General features: G+C 34.9%; 3 protein-coding genes across 6 annotated transcripts; 1 reads left to right on the top strand and 2 right to left on the bottom strand.

The window, feature by feature from the left end:
* Positions 1-1,951: 1,951 nt before the first annotated feature.
* Positions 1,952-6,369, top strand: LOC127802800 (sulfate transporter 1.2-like). Of its 3 annotated transcripts, none has more exons than XM_052338828.1 (14): positions 1,952-2,300; positions 2,826-3,176; positions 3,270-3,318; positions 3,398-3,599; positions 3,670-3,844; positions 4,020-4,085; positions 4,188-4,301; positions 4,377-4,493; positions 4,594-4,720; positions 4,834-5,120; positions 5,210-5,400; positions 5,492-5,577; positions 5,804-5,880; positions 6,050-6,369. In XM_052338828.1, the coding sequence occupies exons 2-14, from the start codon at positions 2,874-2,876 to the stop codon at positions 6,188-6,190; spliced, it is 1,935 nt and encodes a 644-aa protein (XP_052194788.1). In that variant the 5' UTR covers positions 1,952-2,300; positions 2,826-2,873; the 3' UTR covers positions 6,191-6,369. The 3 variants fall into 3 exon arrangements, with proteins under 3 accessions (XP_052194788.1, XP_052194787.1, XP_052194786.1); XM_052338827.1 differs by having other exon boundaries at positions 2,719-3,176; XM_052338826.1 differs by lacking the exon at positions 1,952-2,300 and having other exon boundaries at positions 2,314-3,176.
* A 667-nt stretch (positions 6,370-7,036) lies between these two features.
* LOC127802801 (non-specific lipid transfer protein GPI-anchored 11-like) lies at positions 7,037-9,256 on the bottom strand. 2 transcript variants are annotated; one of them, XM_052338831.1, is made up of 3 exons: positions 8,797-9,256; positions 8,482-8,508; positions 7,037-7,449 (listed from the first exon to the last, which is right to left on the bottom strand). In XM_052338831.1, the coding sequence occupies exons 1-3, from the start codon at positions 9,125-9,127 to the stop codon at positions 7,268-7,270; spliced, it is 540 nt and encodes a 179-aa protein (XP_052194791.1). In that variant the 5' UTR covers positions 9,128-9,256; the 3' UTR covers positions 7,037-7,267. The 2 variants fall into 2 exon arrangements, with proteins under 2 accessions (XP_052194791.1, XP_052194789.1); XM_052338829.1 differs by having other exon boundaries at positions 7,037-7,467; positions 8,797-9,253.
* A 3,548-nt stretch (positions 9,257-12,804) lies between these two features.
* Positions 12,805-19,172, bottom strand: LOC127801100 (uncharacterized). The gene is made up of 4 exons (XM_052335956.1): positions 18,743-19,172; positions 18,593-18,653; positions 18,307-18,451; positions 12,805-13,426 (listed from the first exon to the last, which is right to left on the bottom strand). The coding sequence occupies exons 1-4, from the start codon at positions 18,975-18,977 to the stop codon at positions 13,178-13,180; spliced, it is 690 nt and encodes a 229-aa protein (XP_052191916.1). The 5' UTR covers positions 18,978-19,172; the 3' UTR covers positions 12,805-13,177.
* Positions 19,173-19,605: the final 433 nt, after the last annotated feature.

The raw sequence follows: 19,605 nt of genomic DNA, 5'->3' as shown, positions 1-19,605 counted from the left end.
TTATTTTATTATATATCATTTTGTCTCTATCTCTCTCCCCTTCCTAAAAGAAGAAGGTAAAAGAAATGAGTCAGTTATTTATTATAGTGAAGACAAGTTTACATGTTCCCTGCAATTAATACTAAAATAGACATAATTAACCAAGTAGAATGAAATAAAACCCTTTTGACGTCCCTACATGCATATGTTGCACAGAAATACCTCATAAGAGATATTTCTCTGTTTTAGAAACGTTTCTTATTTCCATTTTGGACCTTATTTATGTCTATTTTTTTAGAAAAATGTTCGTTTCCACGTTTCCTCGAAAACCTTTCTCATTTTCGTTTCCATGCAACATAGGTGAAAACTACCAATTAATGTGTTATATCCATTATAGGGAGAGTAAAAGTACAATTTATCTGAACTAATTGAATTAAAGTAATCGAATTTTAAAACGATATTATTTTGATATTTATAAAATGACCTCGTTTTTTTCGATTTTGTATGTTTTCTATCAGTTATTTTGAAAAAAAAATTTCATTTTTTTCTATTTCTTTGGTTTAATTTATACGATTTGGGTTCAGTTTTTCAGGTTAATCGATCGGTTCGATTTAATCAGCTAATGAATTTCGATCATTCAGTAATTCAACCAACTTTTTAAACACCTCTATTTTTGTATCTTGATCACAAAAAATATGGAATGTGATTATCAATTTTTTTAACTAAAAATAACAACACTCAACTATACTCTTGCTACAATAATATATCCTAGTAATAATCTAGGATTATAAGTCGTTTTAGTAATATATAAGTATCTTCCTTTCCATCTCATACCTAATACTAATCTATTCTCTCATTTTGTATAAAATGAAAGAAACTATGTAAAATATCTAAGTAAATACGGTCGATTGTTCTATCGAACCAGTTATTGATTATCATTTTGGTAAACTATTATCTTACCAACTAGTTAATCAAACGCAACCCCTTTTCTTGGACAAATTTATCATTTTGCTCCTTAATAGAAAAATTATGTTAATTCATTGAGATATGGTATGTTACAAGTGAATATTTGTGGCAAGAAATAAATAAAACTATGATATTAGTATTTTAGTAGGATTTATATAATTAGAATGATAGGTCAACAACTTTTATTTATTTATTTGTAAATAATTATTTTATTTTATATATGACATTCCCATTGAAAATTTTGTCTTAACTCGACCGGCCTTTGCCAACAATTGAGAGGCCAGACAAAGAAGATCTATAAGGACTAGATTAAAACAAATATTATTATTATTGTTAAAAAATCATTCAATTATTTGATTTAATTTGTTCTCTAGGTTTTGAATTTATCGCCCCTTCCATGAGCAATGCCAAAGATTTGGCTGACTCATTAGCTATATTGAAATGTATAAAATTGTAGAAATAAAATATAACAAAATGGTACCAATTTATTTTATTATCATTGGGCCTGATTAATTATAAATTGTGTTATGCAGCTACTCCGAATAATTAAAATCATATTGATTTATTTTTTATGTTAATGTGAGTAAGTAAATAACACAACACACCGATCATCTAAAATAGAATAACAAGATTAGTATTCCGTCCACGTACATATTTATGGTTTTTTAGCAAAAACTATTCAATAAAATGCTACTTGTCAAAATACATATTTTTAACTTCTGTACTTACATGTTTTTTTAATTTACACTTGAACTTTTTGTTGTTTTAATTACACTTTTGAACTTTTTGTTATTTCAATTATACTCTTAAATTTATTGTTCTCCACAAATTTGTTGAGGGGTATTTTAATTAAAATAACAAAAAAATTAAGTGTCTAAATAAAAATATATATATATATAAGAGCTAAAATATGTATTTAACTGTGATAGTTAAACCTATAAATTGCGGGTGACCATCAGACAACCAGCCAAGCATAGAAGCACACTAATGTAATGCAGCTTGTGTGAATGCAATCATTATAAATGAATGATTATAACTTCGTTGTTGCACCAAGCAACAATGCAACATGCCATGGCAGTCACAGCTAGGGTTCTACAACATTGAAGGAGACGTTTTGCATATTCAAATTAGCTGTTCGCTTCCTCTGCTTGTCCTGCTCCAAGAACAAGCTCCTCTCCTCTTCGTCAATGTGAATCCCAAATATCAGATAAAATATAAAAAAAAAAGAAGTAACCCTCCCCCCCCCCCCCCCCCCCCCCCCCCCACCCACACACACACACAGACTATGGATTCAAGGAACCTGGAGGGTATCCCTTCTTTCTCCTCTTCAAACTCAACTCGCAGATTTGGAAAAGGTGGACTTAAATATTTCCAATTCTTTAGTCTTTAACATACTTGTATAACTGTGGTTTAAGTGGCTTGTTGAGGTTACTGGGGGAAAGGGAAGGGGAAGGGGAAGGAAAATAAGGGCCATATAGGGTTCTTCATTTGATTTGTGTTTCTTTTTGTTTCTATCTTTTCCAGTGTTTCCAAAGAGAAATTATCAATAAGGGCATATAGCATAACTGTGGTTTAAATTGACTTATAAACCAATCTTCTCTTCTGGGAACTGTATTATGTTAACAACTTAGGTTTCATTATGTATTGGATGATAAGATGATACCAGTTACTTGCATTTCTCCTTCCAGTTAAACACTATTCATATATTGCTTAGTTCTTGTTTTTTTACTTTCCCATTGTTTACGGTCACCACAGCTTTCTTTAATCTTGTAGATATTGGCATCATGTTTCATGTTAGCTCTGTAACATGATCATGTTCAGGATAAAAAGCAAAATTCTTGACAACTTATAGGGTAGATTACTGATGCAAGTAGTTTCAGTGGAATTCGTACCTTCATCTTGGTGACAAGAAGCTAGGAGCAGGAGAGATGGACTTCACAGGAGCAGCACCTCCACTGAGTCACCATCCTGATGAGAACTTGCCATATGTTCACAAGGTGGGGTTGCCTCCAAAGCAGAACCTTCTGAGGGAATTCAAGGCTACTGTGAAGGAAACCTTCTTCCATGACGACCCCTTGCGCCCTTTCAAGGACCAGCCCAGATCAAAAAAGCTAGCCCTCGGCCTCCAAGCTCTTTTCCCCATTATTGAATGGGGAAGGGAATACAATCTCTCCAAGTTCAAAGGTGATCTCATTGCTGGACTTACCATTGCCAGCCTTTGCATTCCCCAGGTAGAGAGCTCACTTAACTTCATCCTATCGGTTTCCAGCATCTAGCTAGTTTTCACTTTCAGCAGTTCAGTTCTTAACATTTCATTGACACAGGATATTGGATACGCAAAGCTTGCAAACCTTGATCCCCAGTATGGGCTTTGTAAGCTCTCTTGTTCCTCGTCACAATCCTGAACTGCCTTAACCGTCTCTCCGACTCATGTGTGGCCATTTTATTACAGACAGTAGCTTTGTTCCACCTCTGGTGTATGCCTTCATGGGTAGCTCGAGAGACATCGCCATAGGACCAGTGGCTGTGGTGTCCCTACTGCTTGGAACCCTACTGCAGGATGAGATCAACCCCTCTAACGTTGAGTATCGTCATCTTGCCTTCACAGCTACCTTCTTTGCCGGCATCACTCAGGCAACTCTGGGTTTTTTCAGGTATCTTGATTGCTTTTTACTACATGTACTAAAAATGATATTCCCAGCTCCAATGTATCTTTGTTTTCAGATTAGGTTTCCTGGTAGACTTTCTTTCTCATGCTGCAATAGTTGGGTTTATGGGTGGAGCTGCCATAACTATAGCTCTTCAGCAGCTCAAAGGTCTATTAGGCATCAGAAACTTCACAAGGAAGACTGACATTGTGTCTGTAATGCGCTGTGTCTTTAGCTCAGCACATCATGGAGTACGTCTATACATCCTTGTTGTTTCACTAACACTATATTTAGAAGTAACAACATTTGTGGAAGGAAAAAGATAGCAAATTCGCTGCAGCCTAATAGATTCATGTTCTTGTTTCTGTACCCCTTCGGTTCACCATCAATAGTTTCAGTTCAATCCCCTCATAATTTGTGTTACAGTGGAACTGGCGGACGATAATCCTAGGAGTTTCATTCCTGATCTTTCTTCTGTTTGCCAAATACATCGTAAGAGTTTGACTTCTTGCTGCATCCCTTCTTCCTCAAGTTTACCATACTCTGATTTGCTGGTGCAAACTTGCTTCTTATTTCTTTGTTTGATTGTAACAGGCAAAGAAGAGCAGGAGATTGTTTTGGGTACCTGCAATTGCTCCGCTGATCTCTGTTATTGTCTCGACATTCTTCGTGTATATCACCCACGCAGACAAGCATGGTGTTCAAACTGTAAACACCCGCTATTAAATTTCTCCTAAATACAGAGTTATCTGTATACTAATGTAATCTTTCTAAAATTTGTAGGTAAACCATATTAAGAAGGGTATCAATCCATCCTCTGTGGATGAAATCTTTTTCAGAGGCAAGTATGTAGCCAAAGGCTTAAGGATTGGTGTTGTGGCAGGAATGATAGCACTGACAGTAAGCAAATCCTAGAGACTACCAGCCAAAATTTGTTTCTAGAGTAGGCTTCAAAGCCGATTGGATAGAGTTTCTAATGCCAAACATTTTGGATATGCAGGAAGCCATAGCAATTGGGAGAACATTTGCAGCCATGAAGGACTATCAGATTGATGGAAACAAAGAAATGGTAGCTCTAGGAATGATGAATGTCATCGGGTCGATGACATCCTGTTATGTGGCAACAGGTTCGAGGGGCACCATCAACGATGAATCCAATATCGTCAGATGGCTTTTTCCTTTTTCTTTTTTCTTTATCCGCCTAATGCTTAATCCTATGAGTCTGTGAACTTCTTTGCAGGATCTTTCTCTCGCTCAGCGGTTAATTTCATGGCTGGATGCAACACAGCAGTCTCCAACATTGTGATGTCTTGTGTTGTCTTCTTAACTTTGGAACTGATCACACCACTGTTTAAGTACACCCCAAATGCCATTCTTGCTTCTATCATCATATCTGCAGTGATAGGACTAATCGACTTTGAAGCTGCGTTCCTCATATGGAAGATCGATAAATTCGACTTTGTTGCTTGTATGGGAGCTTTCTTGGGTGTGATTTTCGCTTCGGTTGAGATTGGCCTCCTGATTTCTGTAAGGAAAACAGTGTCCTGCTCCTTCCCATTTCCCCTTTGCCTATCTATGGTACTAAATTTCGACATGGTACTTAACATGAGAAACAGGTTGCCATATCCTTTGCTAAAGTCCTGCTGCAAGTGACAAGGCCACGGACTGCTATACTGGGAAAGCTCCCTAGGACTAGGGTTTACAGGAACATTCAGCAATATCCAGAGGCAACCAAGGTTCCCGGTATTCTGGTTGTGAGAGTTGATTCTGCAATCTACTTTTCAAACTCCAACTATGTCAAGGAGAGGTATAAACAACTAACCTATCGTATAAAACAGATCCTGTTCATTGAACTCTAGAAACCTAAAGATCTAGACTTATCCCCTCTCATTTGGCAGGATTCTGAGATGGCTAGTTGATGAGGAAGAGCAACTGAAGCCAAAAAACCAACCCAGAATTCAGTTTCTAATAGTTGAAATGTCACGTAAGCAGTCTTCTATGCCTCTCATTCTCCTACATCCGATCAGAACTCATTGATATTGTCAAGATAATCAAGATAAGTCAGGCCATGTTAGAATAGACAGGGACTGAAGAGAATAACTCTCTACGCACTTGAGTGAATATATAAGCATGATACAGGGCTTATTTATAGCCTAAAGGAGATAAGAGATATAACTAACGGTCAACTGGTATCTAATTTTGTCTTGCAGCTGTTACTGACATCGACACCAGTGGCATCCATGCCTTGGAAGAATTACACAGAAGTCTCCAAAAGAAGGATGTTCAGGTAAGCCAGCAAAAAGACGTATTATTTCTGGCTACTTGATAGAATTTCTTGACAGTCCATAGATTCTTCTTAAACCATATATACTCAAGCAAAGTGAAGATCAACCAACAATATATATGATACGATCTTGTTGAGTTAGTTAAGTTAGTTGTACTTTGTTGTTCAACAGCTCGTTCTAGCAAATCCAGGGCCAGTTGTGATTGACAAGCTCCACGCATCTAATTTCACCAACTTGATTGGGGAAGACAACATCTTCCTCACGGTAGCAGATGCAGTCCTAACCTGTGGTCCAAAGATGGAAGAACCTTGACATCTCCACACATCTAATCTACTTCCCAATAACGATAAAATCCAGTAGCTAGCTTCACAAAGAGGAACGAATTTTATGGATTGAACATAGTTAGTTCTAACATGTTTTGATTGATTTTGCAAGTTGTTGTAGTCCAAGAAGATTGAAGCTAAGTTGTGATTAACATGTTCTTTTGTTTTCTTCAAAGGTTAGTATCATACTGTCATATTCTAGTTCCAGTTTTGGATTGATCTAAACCCGATTTAAACCTGCTATTTGAGTTGAATCTTAATGTTGAAGTGGTGCTATATATTGGCTTCAAAAGTGAAAGATGAGTTTTGCTGTGGACTGCTAGTGAGTAGAGGACAAGATAGATTAGATGGGATTGGGTCCAGAGGCATTGTGTCATATATATGGCTGAAATTCCTCCTCCCTAGTCCCCCCACCCCACTCAGCTTTTGATTCTTATTAAGCTCTTTGAGGACTCAAAGAATTGATCTTCAATGGACCTCAAATGTTTACTTATTTATTATTTTTCAGAATTCAGCAACATATTCATTGGGTTCTGATACTTTCATGGCATCTTTATTTATTTTTTTTTTTTTCAAATAAAGAGAATAGAATAAGACACAGGCATTGGTCCTATATCTCTTGACCACACACATGGCATCTCATCAACAATAAATCCTTTAATGGCTTAATGGGGGATGCCCATGCACTGTCTGTGTGGTTTGGTTTCTTCTCACAATCATGCTCACAGAAATAAATTATTATAATCATAAAAGCACATCTAAAACGGGAAGAAATATAGGTGATACATGTATGTGTGTGTGTATAATCCAAATGTCAGAAATAGCTTAGTTTAGCTTAAGCAAACAAGAAGCAACTCGCCACCAAAATGAATAAATTATCTGCTCTCACACAGAAAAATAGCCTAAATAATAATCCTTGCTATATGTATGTAGTGCTCAGCAGTAACAACAACACTAGTAGAAACAAAAAGGCCTCAAAGAGGCCCCCTTCTGCCTGCCTCAAATCCCCCCCTCCCCGCTTCCCTCCTCTCAACAAAGCTAGAATATTAATAATGGAGTCACTCACTCAAACAACAGAGAATGATGATGCAGCTACTACTGCCATGAGAAGAGATACAGAGAGGGCCAGCCCTGCAGCTGAACCGGTGACCCCTGGAGATGGTGCTGGAGCTGCAACCTCATTCCCTCCTGCTATTGATGCCGGCACGGCTGCTGCTGGCGCACTCGTGCTGGGGGAGGCGGCGGCACCTGCCACCGGGGAGATGGCTGCACCATCGTTAAAGACAAGAATAGTGTGATAATGACTGTTAAAAATTAATACAAGAGTATATTGCTCATTTAGAATATTATTGTCCTAAAAATTAACGACTCAATTACTTCAAAATGGATTCTGAATTTGGACGCACACATGGTAACCTGTTTCCCTGAAAATCCATTTATATTGGACTACAAACGCTGGTAACATCTGAAATGATTTATTTTCTGAATTTTGTGGGCAGAACAAGCGGCAGACTGGGTATTTCACTCAGTGGCCCCTTGTTTGTGGCCACAAAAATCCAAACTGTATCGAAGGGCAGTTGTTGAAAGTAACAAAGACCCATAAGGAGGCATTAAGACGTTAACAAATCGGTTCGCCAAATATCCTAAAATCTAAACAATTAATCATGAGATTATACACCATATCTCATTGCCATGGCAGTTACCCACATATCAGATGATCATCAACATTATCATATGAAGGGGAAAAACTGAATTGGTATTTCCACTTGTAAAGCCGTGCCATATTTTTTTTTACAATGTTACCCTTAAATAATTAATAGATTAAAGATTAATAATTCTTTTCACTCACCAATATATACACCATTTTAAAGACACGACATTTTTGAGTTATTTTCAATTAATTGTAGGGTAATATAGCAATTATTCCAGCCCAGAAGATCATATAGATGATGTTGAAGTGGCACGCCATAAGATCTATAAAAGGTGTTGATAGTTATACTAGATTGATGACATTTTAAAAAGTTAAAGCACCTTAGTTATATTAAAAGTAAATAACTTCATTTATCTCAAAATTTAATCACTTTTTTTTTCTTTGTTTTTCCTATAAAATAATTATTACACTCTCAATGCATTAAAATTAAACCCTTAAAGTTTGGTTGATGGATTGGCCTCTTCCTGTCAAGAATGGGTTTTCGGCCAATATCAAAAATGACAAAGAAATGACAAATAGGGACAATATATAACTAGAAGCGGAAGCCGTAAGTTCAGATGGAAACATACCGGGAGCAGCACCACTGACGAGGCTCACTGCAAAACAAAACATAAAAGTAAATTAAGTTTGTAGAACATAAGAACAATTCAAATCAATAAAGAGCCTTTCTAAACATTGATCCAAGTAAGCAGATCAGTACATGCATGAATCTAAACAAGAAGATTAATCTTCAAAGAAAATTAGGTTGCCAAACGATCATCGATTAGAGGCGGGATCGGAACAGAGGATTTTCCAGTTGAACGAGAAAATTTTCTCAAAGAGATTTTCTCCCCAAAAAAAAAAAAGAGGAGGAAAGCTAAGGAGGAGGAGGAGAAGGCACTGACATCCACAGTTGTTGACAGAAGGAGCGGCAACGTGGCAGGCGGTGGGGAGAGACAAGGCCTTGGAGACGTTCAAAGTGACGCCTAACTGAGCGCTGTTCTTGAAGGCGTCACAGAGGCACTGCGCGTCGGACTTGAGCACCGTCTTCAGCCCCGAGCAGCACGTCCCCTCCGGCGTATTCACCGTGCTGCCGCTCGTCACGAACGACAAACAGTCCACCATGTTCATCACCAGGCTCGAGCAGTCCGCCGCCGCAGCAGCAGCGTCGGTTCCGGCCGTCCAAATCGTCACAACGGCGAAGAAAACTGTCGTCATCATCTTAGCTACCGACATTGTAGTCGACGATCTTAACTTGTAAAGAGAGAGAAAGAGAGAGAGTTGCTGAATAAGGCGAAGAGTACCGGAGAAGGCAGAGAGCTTTATAGAGAGAGAGTTGCTGAATAGGGGGTAGAGGAGGGGGGGGGGGCGCTAGAATGCGCCATGCGCGCATCAGTTGCTTCCTTCCTTCCTTTCCAGTTTCCATTTGCTTTGCCGCTGAGAGAGATGCCGTTCCCAGTAGCTTCTACGAAATTCCAAAATTAGCCCTGGTACATGACCCAATCACATCCTTACCCTTCTCGTCTTTCTCAGTTATCAACCCAGTTAAAATGTCTCGATGTCAAAACTCGTAATTTGCTCTCTCTGTCGCTGCCCCTTCCACATTTTCATCTTCTCAACTTCAAAAGCGTATCTTTACAATTACCAAAATACTATTTCTGATTTTTTTTTTTTTACATAAAACAGGAGAAGTCCCCAATCCATGTACAATATAATATTCTATAGAGACGGTTTCATTATCTAAAAAGAATCATGTTAGATATACATTATTTTTATATATCTTATGCTATATAAGAGGGTATTATAATCAAAATATCCTGCACCTCTCCATGTATCTCATGAGGATATTTTCGTCATTGATATACCTTTATGTAACCTAAAATGTATATAAAAATATACCAATAACATTATTCATCTAAAAAATCTTAAGTGGGTCGAAGAGTTGAAGTTCAAATTTAAAATCTAATCTCTCGAATACACATAAATTATCAATAGTCATACAAAAATAAAATCAAACACACGACCATACCCAAGGGTTTATTACATTTAGGAGGGATCATATATTAACATTATTGTGTTAATAAATTTATAATAAAATTTATTAACAGCCCAAAATGGATGCTTCCAGCTCACTTTTGGCCAAGATTTATTCTCCTCATCATTTGAATTTATAATTTTTTATATTTCAAACTAATGTGTTGTTGTACATAATAAAGAGAGACTAAGCGAAATGTGTCAAAAGATTTATCAAAAAAAGAAATTTATAAAAATAAATCAAACGTGTAAGAAGTCATCGAATGATTAAGAGATTTGAGAGATATTAACTGAGTGACCAAGATCGAATCACTGAGATTAAAAGACAATTAAGTGACCTCACTCGATAGTTTCTCTCGAGACCTTTGAGAGACCCTCTTAAAATCTCACCTAAGAGTCTTTCTCAAAGTTTTTAAGAAATTCTTTTAAGAATTCATGCGTTACTTAGTGATTACTATTTTGGTGACTCTCGTGGGTCCCCAATATGCTTGCCCTACAAGTTCGAATAAGAACTTGAAATATTCGTCAAAAATTATAGCTCTCTCTCTACTTGTTAGTCTCCTTCCTTTTAAAATTGAGAGATTCGTTATTTATTAAAAGTACGTCTTTGATACTGATTTGAATACAGTCTTAAAGTTTTCAGTGTCTAACTTAAGCATTGTAATGTTTGCACAAAAACTTCTTTGTACTCTCTGATCATTTCTTTTTTTTTGTAGAATTCAAACAAATAAATGATGAAATTTATGGTCAATAAATTTATTATTATATTCTAATGATAATAAATATAAAATTTATTAAATATATTTTTTAACAACACGCATAAGCCCGAATAACTCAATTTATGTCATCAACTTACACATACATAACAGAAACCCTCTCGTTAAATTCAAGTCAACTTTGACACTGACCTGCGCCGCACCTGCCGGCGTGCCCCAATTTCAAAACTTTAGGCTGGTCCCCCGCTGCTCACACTTTCTCTGTTCATATCATACAATTATACATATTTGTTATGAAAAAATTAATTAAAAAATATGTATATCTGATTTCTAATTGGGATAAGATTGGACCAGGACCAAATTAGAAACTGAAAATTGTCGTTTTCAAGCTTAAAGACCCGACTAAGATAGTTGGTCTTGAACGGGACGAGTGTTATCGGTTCAACCAAAATTTACACACATTTAACTCATCAAAACTCCTATTTTGTCCACTATATACTCAGACTAGATCTAAACAAATACAAATCTTACTAAGTTATCCCGACGATAATGCCATTAATCTTTTCGCGTTTTAGCATAAATTTTTAACTCAATATATTTATTAATCTCTATTGAAACTTAAATGATCAAAAATGTAAAGGTTTGGGAATCCACTGCTTGAACGGTGCAACAATGTCACAACATGCAGCTTAAATTGACCAAGTGTGTATTGAAATTGAATGAATGATTGGGGCAGCAGATGTCTGTTGGCTTTTATGCAAGTTCTTTGACCCCACCATGCAATGCAAGCACGAGGTCTTTGATTACTCTCCCAGCCCTTTTCAAGAGAGTTTAAATTTCGGTTAACTAAATTATGTTCGATTCTTGATCTTGGTATTAAAGAATATTTATCGATTTTTGATTTAGCATCGATGCATATTGAGAATCGGTCAAGAGTTAAGACTAAACCGGTTCTACCCAAATTAATTTGAGTTCTAGTTTAGAATTATTATAAATTTTAATTTTGACCTAACCCTGCTTAAATTAAATTGAATTAGTTGGTTTAGTCCTATCCTATCTTAATTGGAATCGAAGCATGATCCAAGATGATTAGAGGGGTGCAAAGTATACATGATGCATAAAGTTTGATGTTCATGATGTATTATAGTAGTAGAGAGTGAGAGTGAATGATGGTGAGGGGATGGGAGCATGATTGGGCGTGCCCATCCAAAGGGCCCCAAGCACAAACCCATCTAATTATTACCATGATTCATCTTTTCGGTGGCATATATGGCCTGGCCATGACCTCTCTCTTTACATATATACCCCATCATAATAACACCATGTTCCTTCTTAATTCCATTTCCACCCTTGTGTACACTAGACATAAAAAGGTATTGATGGTGGTTGAGGATGCATCAATCAAGAGTTAGTCTCGGATGAGTACTTTTAATAGAAGGTGGGATTGCATCTCTTAGTTTAAATTTTGACTTTCAAATCAGTTAATCAGGAAGGCTGGTTTGTATAATGCTCTGATAACTTGAATATTCATTTATTTGTGAAAGATTGAAGCCTTTACATAAATTTGGTTGAACATGATATATAGAGTTATTTATCAATATTTATTGAGATTCATAGATTTCATACTATTATATAAGATAAGGATAAATCTTATTTGATTGGTTTCGAATTTCCGAAATCTAATCTGTCAACTTTTTCAATAAGACTCTTAAAAAGGTCATGTGTTCCTTCTCAACTAGTTAGCAAGAGACACATGTGGAGCAAAGAATGGGTAAATAGGCAATTTCAAATCTCTCAAGTGCTCCCTCATCAAGCATGTATCATACTTTTTGTGTACAACTTTATAATAGTTTACTAAAGAAATTTTAGATATTTTATTTATTTAACTTTGTGAACCCATAAATCTTATCTAATTAGTATTTGTGAATGAATAATTGTGTATGTTACAAATAGTGTTGTAACAAGTAGCATCAAAATCAGCTCTAAGCCACTGTTGAGTATTTATAAGTATATCACAATAAGAAATGTTACACCTTTAGGAAAACACTTGTGTTACATTTGTCACTCCTTTACAGTGGCTTCCACCTTCTCCTCTGAACTATGAAGCCTAGGTGCAATGCAATTGTCCCTTTTCCTGTTCCTCTTAAAGAATTAGCTATTGGGTCAAATCAATTGTCAAATCTAATATAAAATGTTGCACCTCCGCACAAACAAAGTCAAAGTGAATCACATAATTCAAAATTGGAGATGTTAGCATATCCCAAGAGAACAGTGGTTACCACTACATACTTCACCAATGACCCGATCCTAGGACAAAGCAAGAGGACAAGTAGTAGACTACCATACTTTTATGTGAACACCACCACCTTAATGAGGCCATTAAGAACAAACATGGCCATCTTCTCCCCAGGATACACACAGCAAAGAACTAATGCTATAAGTTTTGCCACTGCCACCAGGGTATGTAAAGAAAGGGCACCGAGAGAGGTAAGACAATAAGGGACTGCAAAATATTGAAACTCAGTTGAAGGCATTGTTAGCCTCCCATGGCCATCAAAAAATCACCTTCACATACCACATCGCTTCCAACGTATGCCTTCCCTTCCATTTTTGCTATTCCAAAGCGTTTCTGCAGCTTGACGAGCGTCATTCTCATCACCAATGTGTCACCAGCAATGACTGGCTTTCGGAATCTGACATTGTCAATTCCAGCAAAGAAGAAGTTTTCGCGAGATCCCCCCACTTCTGGCTGCAGCATAACAATCCCACCCACCTGTGCCATTGCCTGGGTGCCCAAGGCATCAGATCATCAGTACTTGCCCAAATTGTAAGCACTAGGTCAAAGAAGAGTGTGTTTTCAAGGAATTAATCGACTGCAGATATAAAACTAAGTGCGGATGCAACCCAAACTCACCTACACAATGGTCTTCAAAAATAAGGATATGGTTGGGGCATGATGGTAGTAAGCTAATACACTGTTATGCATGCATATAAACAACTAATTCATGTTTTGTGTTGCAATATGCATGTCAAAAGAGGAAGAACATATTTCTTTAGTCATATTTTATATGGCGAAAAAGGAATCGCTACAGAAAATGTTATCTAGTCGGAAAAGGCTTGATATGGTGTTATGGTATAGAAAAACCTATATCATCAATTATGAAAAATATTTTTCCTCATATAATAGGTTTACAAGGCATTTGTGAAAAGGGATCAGATGGAAAATTCCATCATCTTTATCCACAAAATAAAAAACTTCTTAAGACAAAAATGTTTACAAGACATATATGAATAAACCATGACCAAGCCAAGGACATATTCAGATTTAGAGCAACAACCTGTTTTCAACCCTATTTATTGAATGGAAAGTCTAGGAGGCCTCTAAAGCAATTTGGTTACGAATCTCAGGGGTTGTTTAGTTACGGAAAACAGCTCTAGTTTTTTCAGAAAATTACTCCACGGAAAATGAAAAATTAGAAAACTTGTTCAAATACAACAATTTTCTAAATAAAAAATGGAGATTTAGAATTCGCAATTCTCCAAAATTAAACTGAACATGGAAAACTCCTAAAATAGTTTTCCAAATTTTCCTTACTATAATTTGGAGATTTGAAAAAACATGGTTTTCTATAAAAAAAAAATTCCTTAGATCATCTGCTTCTTCTTCTCTAACACAAGTTACATAAAAGAAAACCTTCTGCTCTCTTTTTCAAACATCTATTCTAATTTTCTAAATTGAAAAATTAGGGTTGCGTTCTATTTACTGTTTTCAAGTCATTTTTAGTTTTTAATTTTCTAAAATAATGAAAACGTGTTCTCTTTGCTGTTTTTAAAAATGCATTTTTGAAAACAAAAAAAAATTTACAAAGAAAACTCAAAACAACAAAAAAATTGTTTTGAGTGTTTTCATCTAAAACAAACTTAAAACTAAAAACATATTTATTTATTTATTTATTCATATTTTATTATTGTAATGGAAAAAATATTATAAAATTCATTAACTTTAAAATGTATATATTTTTTAATAATATATTAACATTAAATATTTATAATTTACTTAATAATCAAATTTATTGAATAAAATATCATTAAAAAAATATTTTTAAAATTTCAAAAAGAACGCGTTTTCTAATTTTTTATTTTGAAAAATAATTTTTCAAAATGACAAAGAGAACGTGTTTTCAATTTTTTAAAAACAGAGTACCAAAATAGAAAACTGAAAATGAATTCAAAACTCAAAACTGAAAATTGAAAATTGAAAAGCAAAGAGAACGCACCCTAGTTTTCTGCACTTCACATTTGAATGTATTTTTTGAATTTTTTAGACAAAATGAAAATGAGAGATTTTTTAGACAACTGGAATGGAAAACCGGAAAACACTTTTCACAACTACACAGCCCCTAATGTTCTATGGTATGGATCATAGTTGCCAATGTACTTATAGTACAATACTGGTACCAGATGATGTCAAATACCATTTCAAACATAGAGCAAGGAGGAGAAGCAAAAAACTGGAGAATCAAAGAAATAAGCCATTCAAACATAGAACAAGGAGGAGAAGTAGAGGTATTGATCTGGAATCAAATTCAGAATGTATCAAAACATTCTCAGGAAATTGGCTGTTGGAAAGAGTGATGACTCTAAGCCAATGAATAAGAATGATTAAAGAAGAAGATCAAAACATATCCATTTTATGCTTTTCTAAGAAGAAGAATGTTGAAATAACACTTAAAGCATCAAAACATGTTTTCTAATTTTCAATCTCCAATTATCATTTTTCATAAAAAAATAAAACTAAAAAAACAAGTGCCATTATCTAATAGAAAAACCTATTTTCTTATCATAAAAATAAAAAAAAAACTAGAAAAATGTGTGTAAGATATGTGTACAAAAATTCTGTACGTGGCATTTTTGACTGTCATATTAATTAATATTTTTATTTAATAATTATATTATTATAGGATTAATACTATCAATACAATATTTATATATTAATTGTTATCATTAAGGATATTGATAAATAAATTTTAATTCTTTTCTAAATTTATAATTTTTATAATACTAATATTCTTGTTATTAATATTATAATATGATTATAATGTGATGCTAAAATTAGTAACATAATAATATTGATTTACTAACATCATAATATTAAAATGCTAGAGATTTTATAAGATTAGCAAAGTTATGAATATCATATTACACATAAGCTATCAAAATAATATTTATGGCATCATAAATATTATCATGTTAATGATTATAGTTGTATTGTTATTAACATTTATAGTGCATATTAATTAATTTCATAATGTTCCTCAGAAGATTAATATATTGACACAATAAAAAATACTATTGATAACAACAATCACAATAGGTGAGGTTGGATATAAAAAATCTAAACCTCCAACTGCCTCTGAAAATACTATTGACATTTGACACTAATAATATTATAGAACTATTATAGTTAAATCATTTATGTATTACATGATAACATTACTAGTTAATTTTAAAATTCGTATTTTTTATTGTTAATAAATTATAATTAATTTTGATTTTGGTTAGGCTAAAAAATAGCGTTTTCAATCTTTTTGGCCATTTGCGAAAAAAATTAGAAAGAAAAATGAAAATGAGGCTGTTTTTCCTGTTTCTCCATTTTTACTCTGGAATCTTTTATTCAAATATAATTTTCTATTTCCTATTTTTTGTTAAAAATTTCCACAAACAAGCTTGTTTTCCATGACTGAATACACCCTTAATATCTGTCCATTTGGATTAAAGTTTAGGGGCTGCCATCAGATAAATTGAGTATGGCTAATGCTCAAAAAGCTGCAATCTTAATTAGGTAATTAGAAAGTACATGAAAAGTTTATATAGGAGGCAGGTTCTTGTGGCTGCTGGAGAATGTGAGTGAACATATTTCTCCTGCGAAAACAAGCTTCAAACTGAAAATAAATGATATGGAAGACATGGATATAAGCTTCAAATATGAGAACCTGAGGGGTTTCTGCTATTGTTGTGGAATTATATGCAATACAATATCAGAGTGCAAAATTAAACCAGGAAATCCAGGTAAATTTGGACCGCAGATCAGAGTGAAACAAATCAAAGGAGTTGCGTTCAGATGGAACAACCCAGAGGAGAAATTGAAAGAGGTGAGGCAAATCAAGCACATGAAACCTTCAAATTGATAGGAAAATCAGAAGAGATGAACAACACGAGAAAAATGGAGAAAAGATTATGTGAGCAACCCCAAGTAGCCGAAAAACAGCTTAACTGAGATAGTTCATTTTAAAAGCTCTTCTACCAATCTATTATAAGTTCCAACCAGCTGAAATAGTTATCAGTCCAGAACTATATGCTGAGATTGTTTAATCCATGCCACTAAAATATTTTAACTCATTAAAGCTCCAAGAGAAACGGCAAGCAAATTAAAAGACTGATAGATACTTTTCAAATTACTTGGGATCTAAATTTCACTGGTCAGCATATGGTTTTCCTTTTCCAACAAAATTATCTGAACTCTAAAGAAAGGAACGTGAACGACGTCTGAAATTAAAGTTGGTGATTGCACATGAATGGGTACAATATGATCAATGGCTAAAAACAAAAACAAGTGCCCACCATGGAACTCTAGTAAGGTTGGCTTCCTTATATTAGCCAACTAACCTCTGTAGGCTTACCATGTGAATGTCTAATTTAAAAGGCTTACCCTTGAAGTCATGTACATTATTTGCAAAACAAACCATTGATCCATCAATGTCTTAACTTTTCAACCCCACCCCATATTGCAGAATATGCTCCAGCAAAATATTTCTATGGTATTTAAATATATTTTGTTATAATAATAATATACATGAATTGTTAAATAGCAATTAGTAATAGATGTCCATCTTATCTAGCCAATTTGTCCAGGATTTAGCAATTCCTGCAATCAGCATGACTTTCCAATGGCAGTGTAATCCATTTTATAATAAGAGACACAAACAATTATAAGGCCTTGCCTAGTGCCATGGTAACAACTTGGGCCACCAACGCATGACATAGCTAGAATCGAAGTATCTAAAAGCAAATTCTTCACAAAATAAAGTAATGATTATTTTTGTATCTATTGTTATCCTCCAAGCACCCTTGGCATTTTGTTGATCACCTTACATTAGATATCAAGATTCTGTAACTCTTATATGAACCTATTCAACTGAAGTCACACAAGATGCTAATAAGTTGTACAATCAATAAACAACAACCCAAAAAGAAAAAGAAAATCAATAGTCTTCTCTTACTTCAATTCCCAGCCCGAGGTTGCTCAAAGAAAAATATAGCAATTCTAAGCAAACAAAAGAAAATCCCTCCTAGGGTCTCCCAAATCAGCATTCCAAGAAGGAGTGAGCTAACACAAAATTCCATCATTTTTCAGGAGGGGATGAATTTAAAACTTTCCAGAACATACAGACCACATAATGCAGAATTTTGAAGATAAAGTGATAGCAACAATTGCAAATTCAACAACATAACAAGTACATGAGGAGAAGTGCCATAATTTGAAAATATATCACAAAATTCTCAACCCACAATTTCTTAAAGTAGACTGCCGTTGTGTAACTGTGAATTGCGGATACTGATTCAGATAAAGGGGGTGAGCAATAAAGCAATTAAAAAGAAAATTACCTCAACCATGAGGACACCGGGCATAATAGGCCTCTCAGGAAAATGTCCAGGAAAGAAGTTATCGTTAATAGTCACATTTTTAATAGCGACAGCGGAAACTCCTGGATTGTACTCAATCACTCTATCCACTAACAGAAATGGAAATCTGAAAGAAAAGAACACAATCTAACAGGTACATGCATAGAGCAAAAAATTCAACCAATATCAAGAGGAAAATGGAGAAAATGCAAAGACTTCATAAACTGAAACCGATTTCCATTAAACTGGAAAAACAAATTGCACATACCGGTGGGGCAAAATCTCGCGGATCTGATTGATATCCAACACGGTGGGATAGGCTGGAAACTCTTCAAAAACCAAAAATAAAAAAATAAGTAAGAATTCAAATATTAGATGGAGCAAATTAGAGGGAGATAATGGAGAAGGAGATGCTTACTGAGTTCGATGGGAAGGTCTTTGCTTGTAGCTTCATTGTCATTTGCAGAACAGCGGGTTAAAGAAAGGCGGCGGTTCTGATTGGAATGGGCGGGAAGAAGGAGAGATCTGGAAATGGACGCAGAGGCTGGAGGCAGAGCCAGAGCCAGAGAGACGGCGTGTGATCGCCGAGAGTTTGACGAGTGGGAATTGGTGAGAGGAGAGGGAAGAGTGTGCGACAGAGCCGTCGACGCCATTTTTACAGCTCAGAGAGAGAGAGACAGCGAGGGAGGAGGAAGGATAGAAGACACTACTACTAGGGCTCTGGCGCTGAACGAAGAAACAAATGGCGGAAACTCCAACGTTGGTTGGTCTACTCGCATGGCAGAGAGAGAGAGAGACTGACGTTGAGAGCTTCAAAGGAGAGTTGCTGTTTCGGTGGGGTTGGTTCGATAAGTTCCCGTCATTGGAGTAAGTACTTTCTCTTGCTAAAGTATTTTATATAAAAGTGTTTTTATGCTATTTGATAAATTTATTTAATAATTTTTAAAAAAGAAATGATGTAACTTTTTATTTAAATATTTTTAATAAATTTATTTTAATTCTTAAAAATAAAAAAAATAACCCATGTGTCCGTGCATATCAAAAAATTTAATAAATAATTTAATAAAAATTTTAAAATATTTTTTAATCTTATTTTGATTATTCTATATCTTAGTTCGAAAAATATTTCAACATTATTTTGATACAGTCTTATATTACTCATTTTAACAAATATTATCTGAACGGTGAAAAGACCATGCTACTTGTACACTCAGGCATACACTTTAGGTTACACCTAGGCGCACAAATAACCAAAATGTCTTCATAAAAATTTTAATTTTG

Source organism: Diospyros lotus, chromosome 5 (genome assembly GCF_014633365.1).
Source record: "Diospyros lotus cultivar Yz01 chromosome 5, ASM1463336v1, whole genome shotgun sequence".
In the NCBI taxonomy this organism is placed as follows: Eukaryota; Viridiplantae; Streptophyta; class Magnoliopsida; order Ericales; family Ebenaceae; genus Diospyros; species Diospyros lotus.
This window is presented reverse-complemented; position numbering and strand designations above follow the sequence as displayed.

Coding starts and splice junctions, on each gene's coding strand:
- LOC127802800 (XM_052338828.1), top strand. CDS start 2,874: ATGGACTTCACAGGAGCAGCACCTCCACTGAGTCACCATCCTGATGAG. Junction 3,600..3,669: donor GCAACTCTGGGTTTTTTCAG/GTATCTTGATTG, acceptor CTTTGTTTTCAG/ATTAGGTTTCCTGGTAGACT. Junction 5,121..5,209: donor AGATTGGCCTCCTGATTTCT/GTAAGGAAAACA, acceptor CATGAGAAACAG/GTTGCCATATCCTTTGCTAA.
- LOC127802801 (XM_052338829.1), bottom strand. CDS start 9,127: ATGTCGGTAGCTAAGATGATGACGACAGTTTTCTTCGCCGTTGTGACG. Junction 8,509..8,796: donor TTCTGTCAACAACTGTGGAT/GTCAGTGCCTTC, acceptor TTTGTTTTGCAG/TGAGCCTCGTCAGTGGTGCT. Junction 7,468..8,481: donor CGTCAGTGGTGCTGCTCCCG/GTATGTTTCCAT, acceptor ACGATGGTGCAG/CCATCTCCCCGGTGGCAGGT.
- LOC127801100 (XM_052335956.1), bottom strand. CDS start 18,977: ATGGCGTCGACGGCTCTGTCGCACACTCTTCCCTCTCCTCTCACCAAT. Junction 18,654..18,742: donor AGACCTTCCCATCGAACTCA/GTAAGCATCTCC, acceptor TGGTTTTTGAAG/AGTTTCCAGCCTATCCCACC. Junction 13,427..18,306: donor CCGGTGTCCTCATGGTTGAG/GTAATTTTCTTT, acceptor TTGGGCACCCAG/GCAATGGCACAGGTGGGTGG.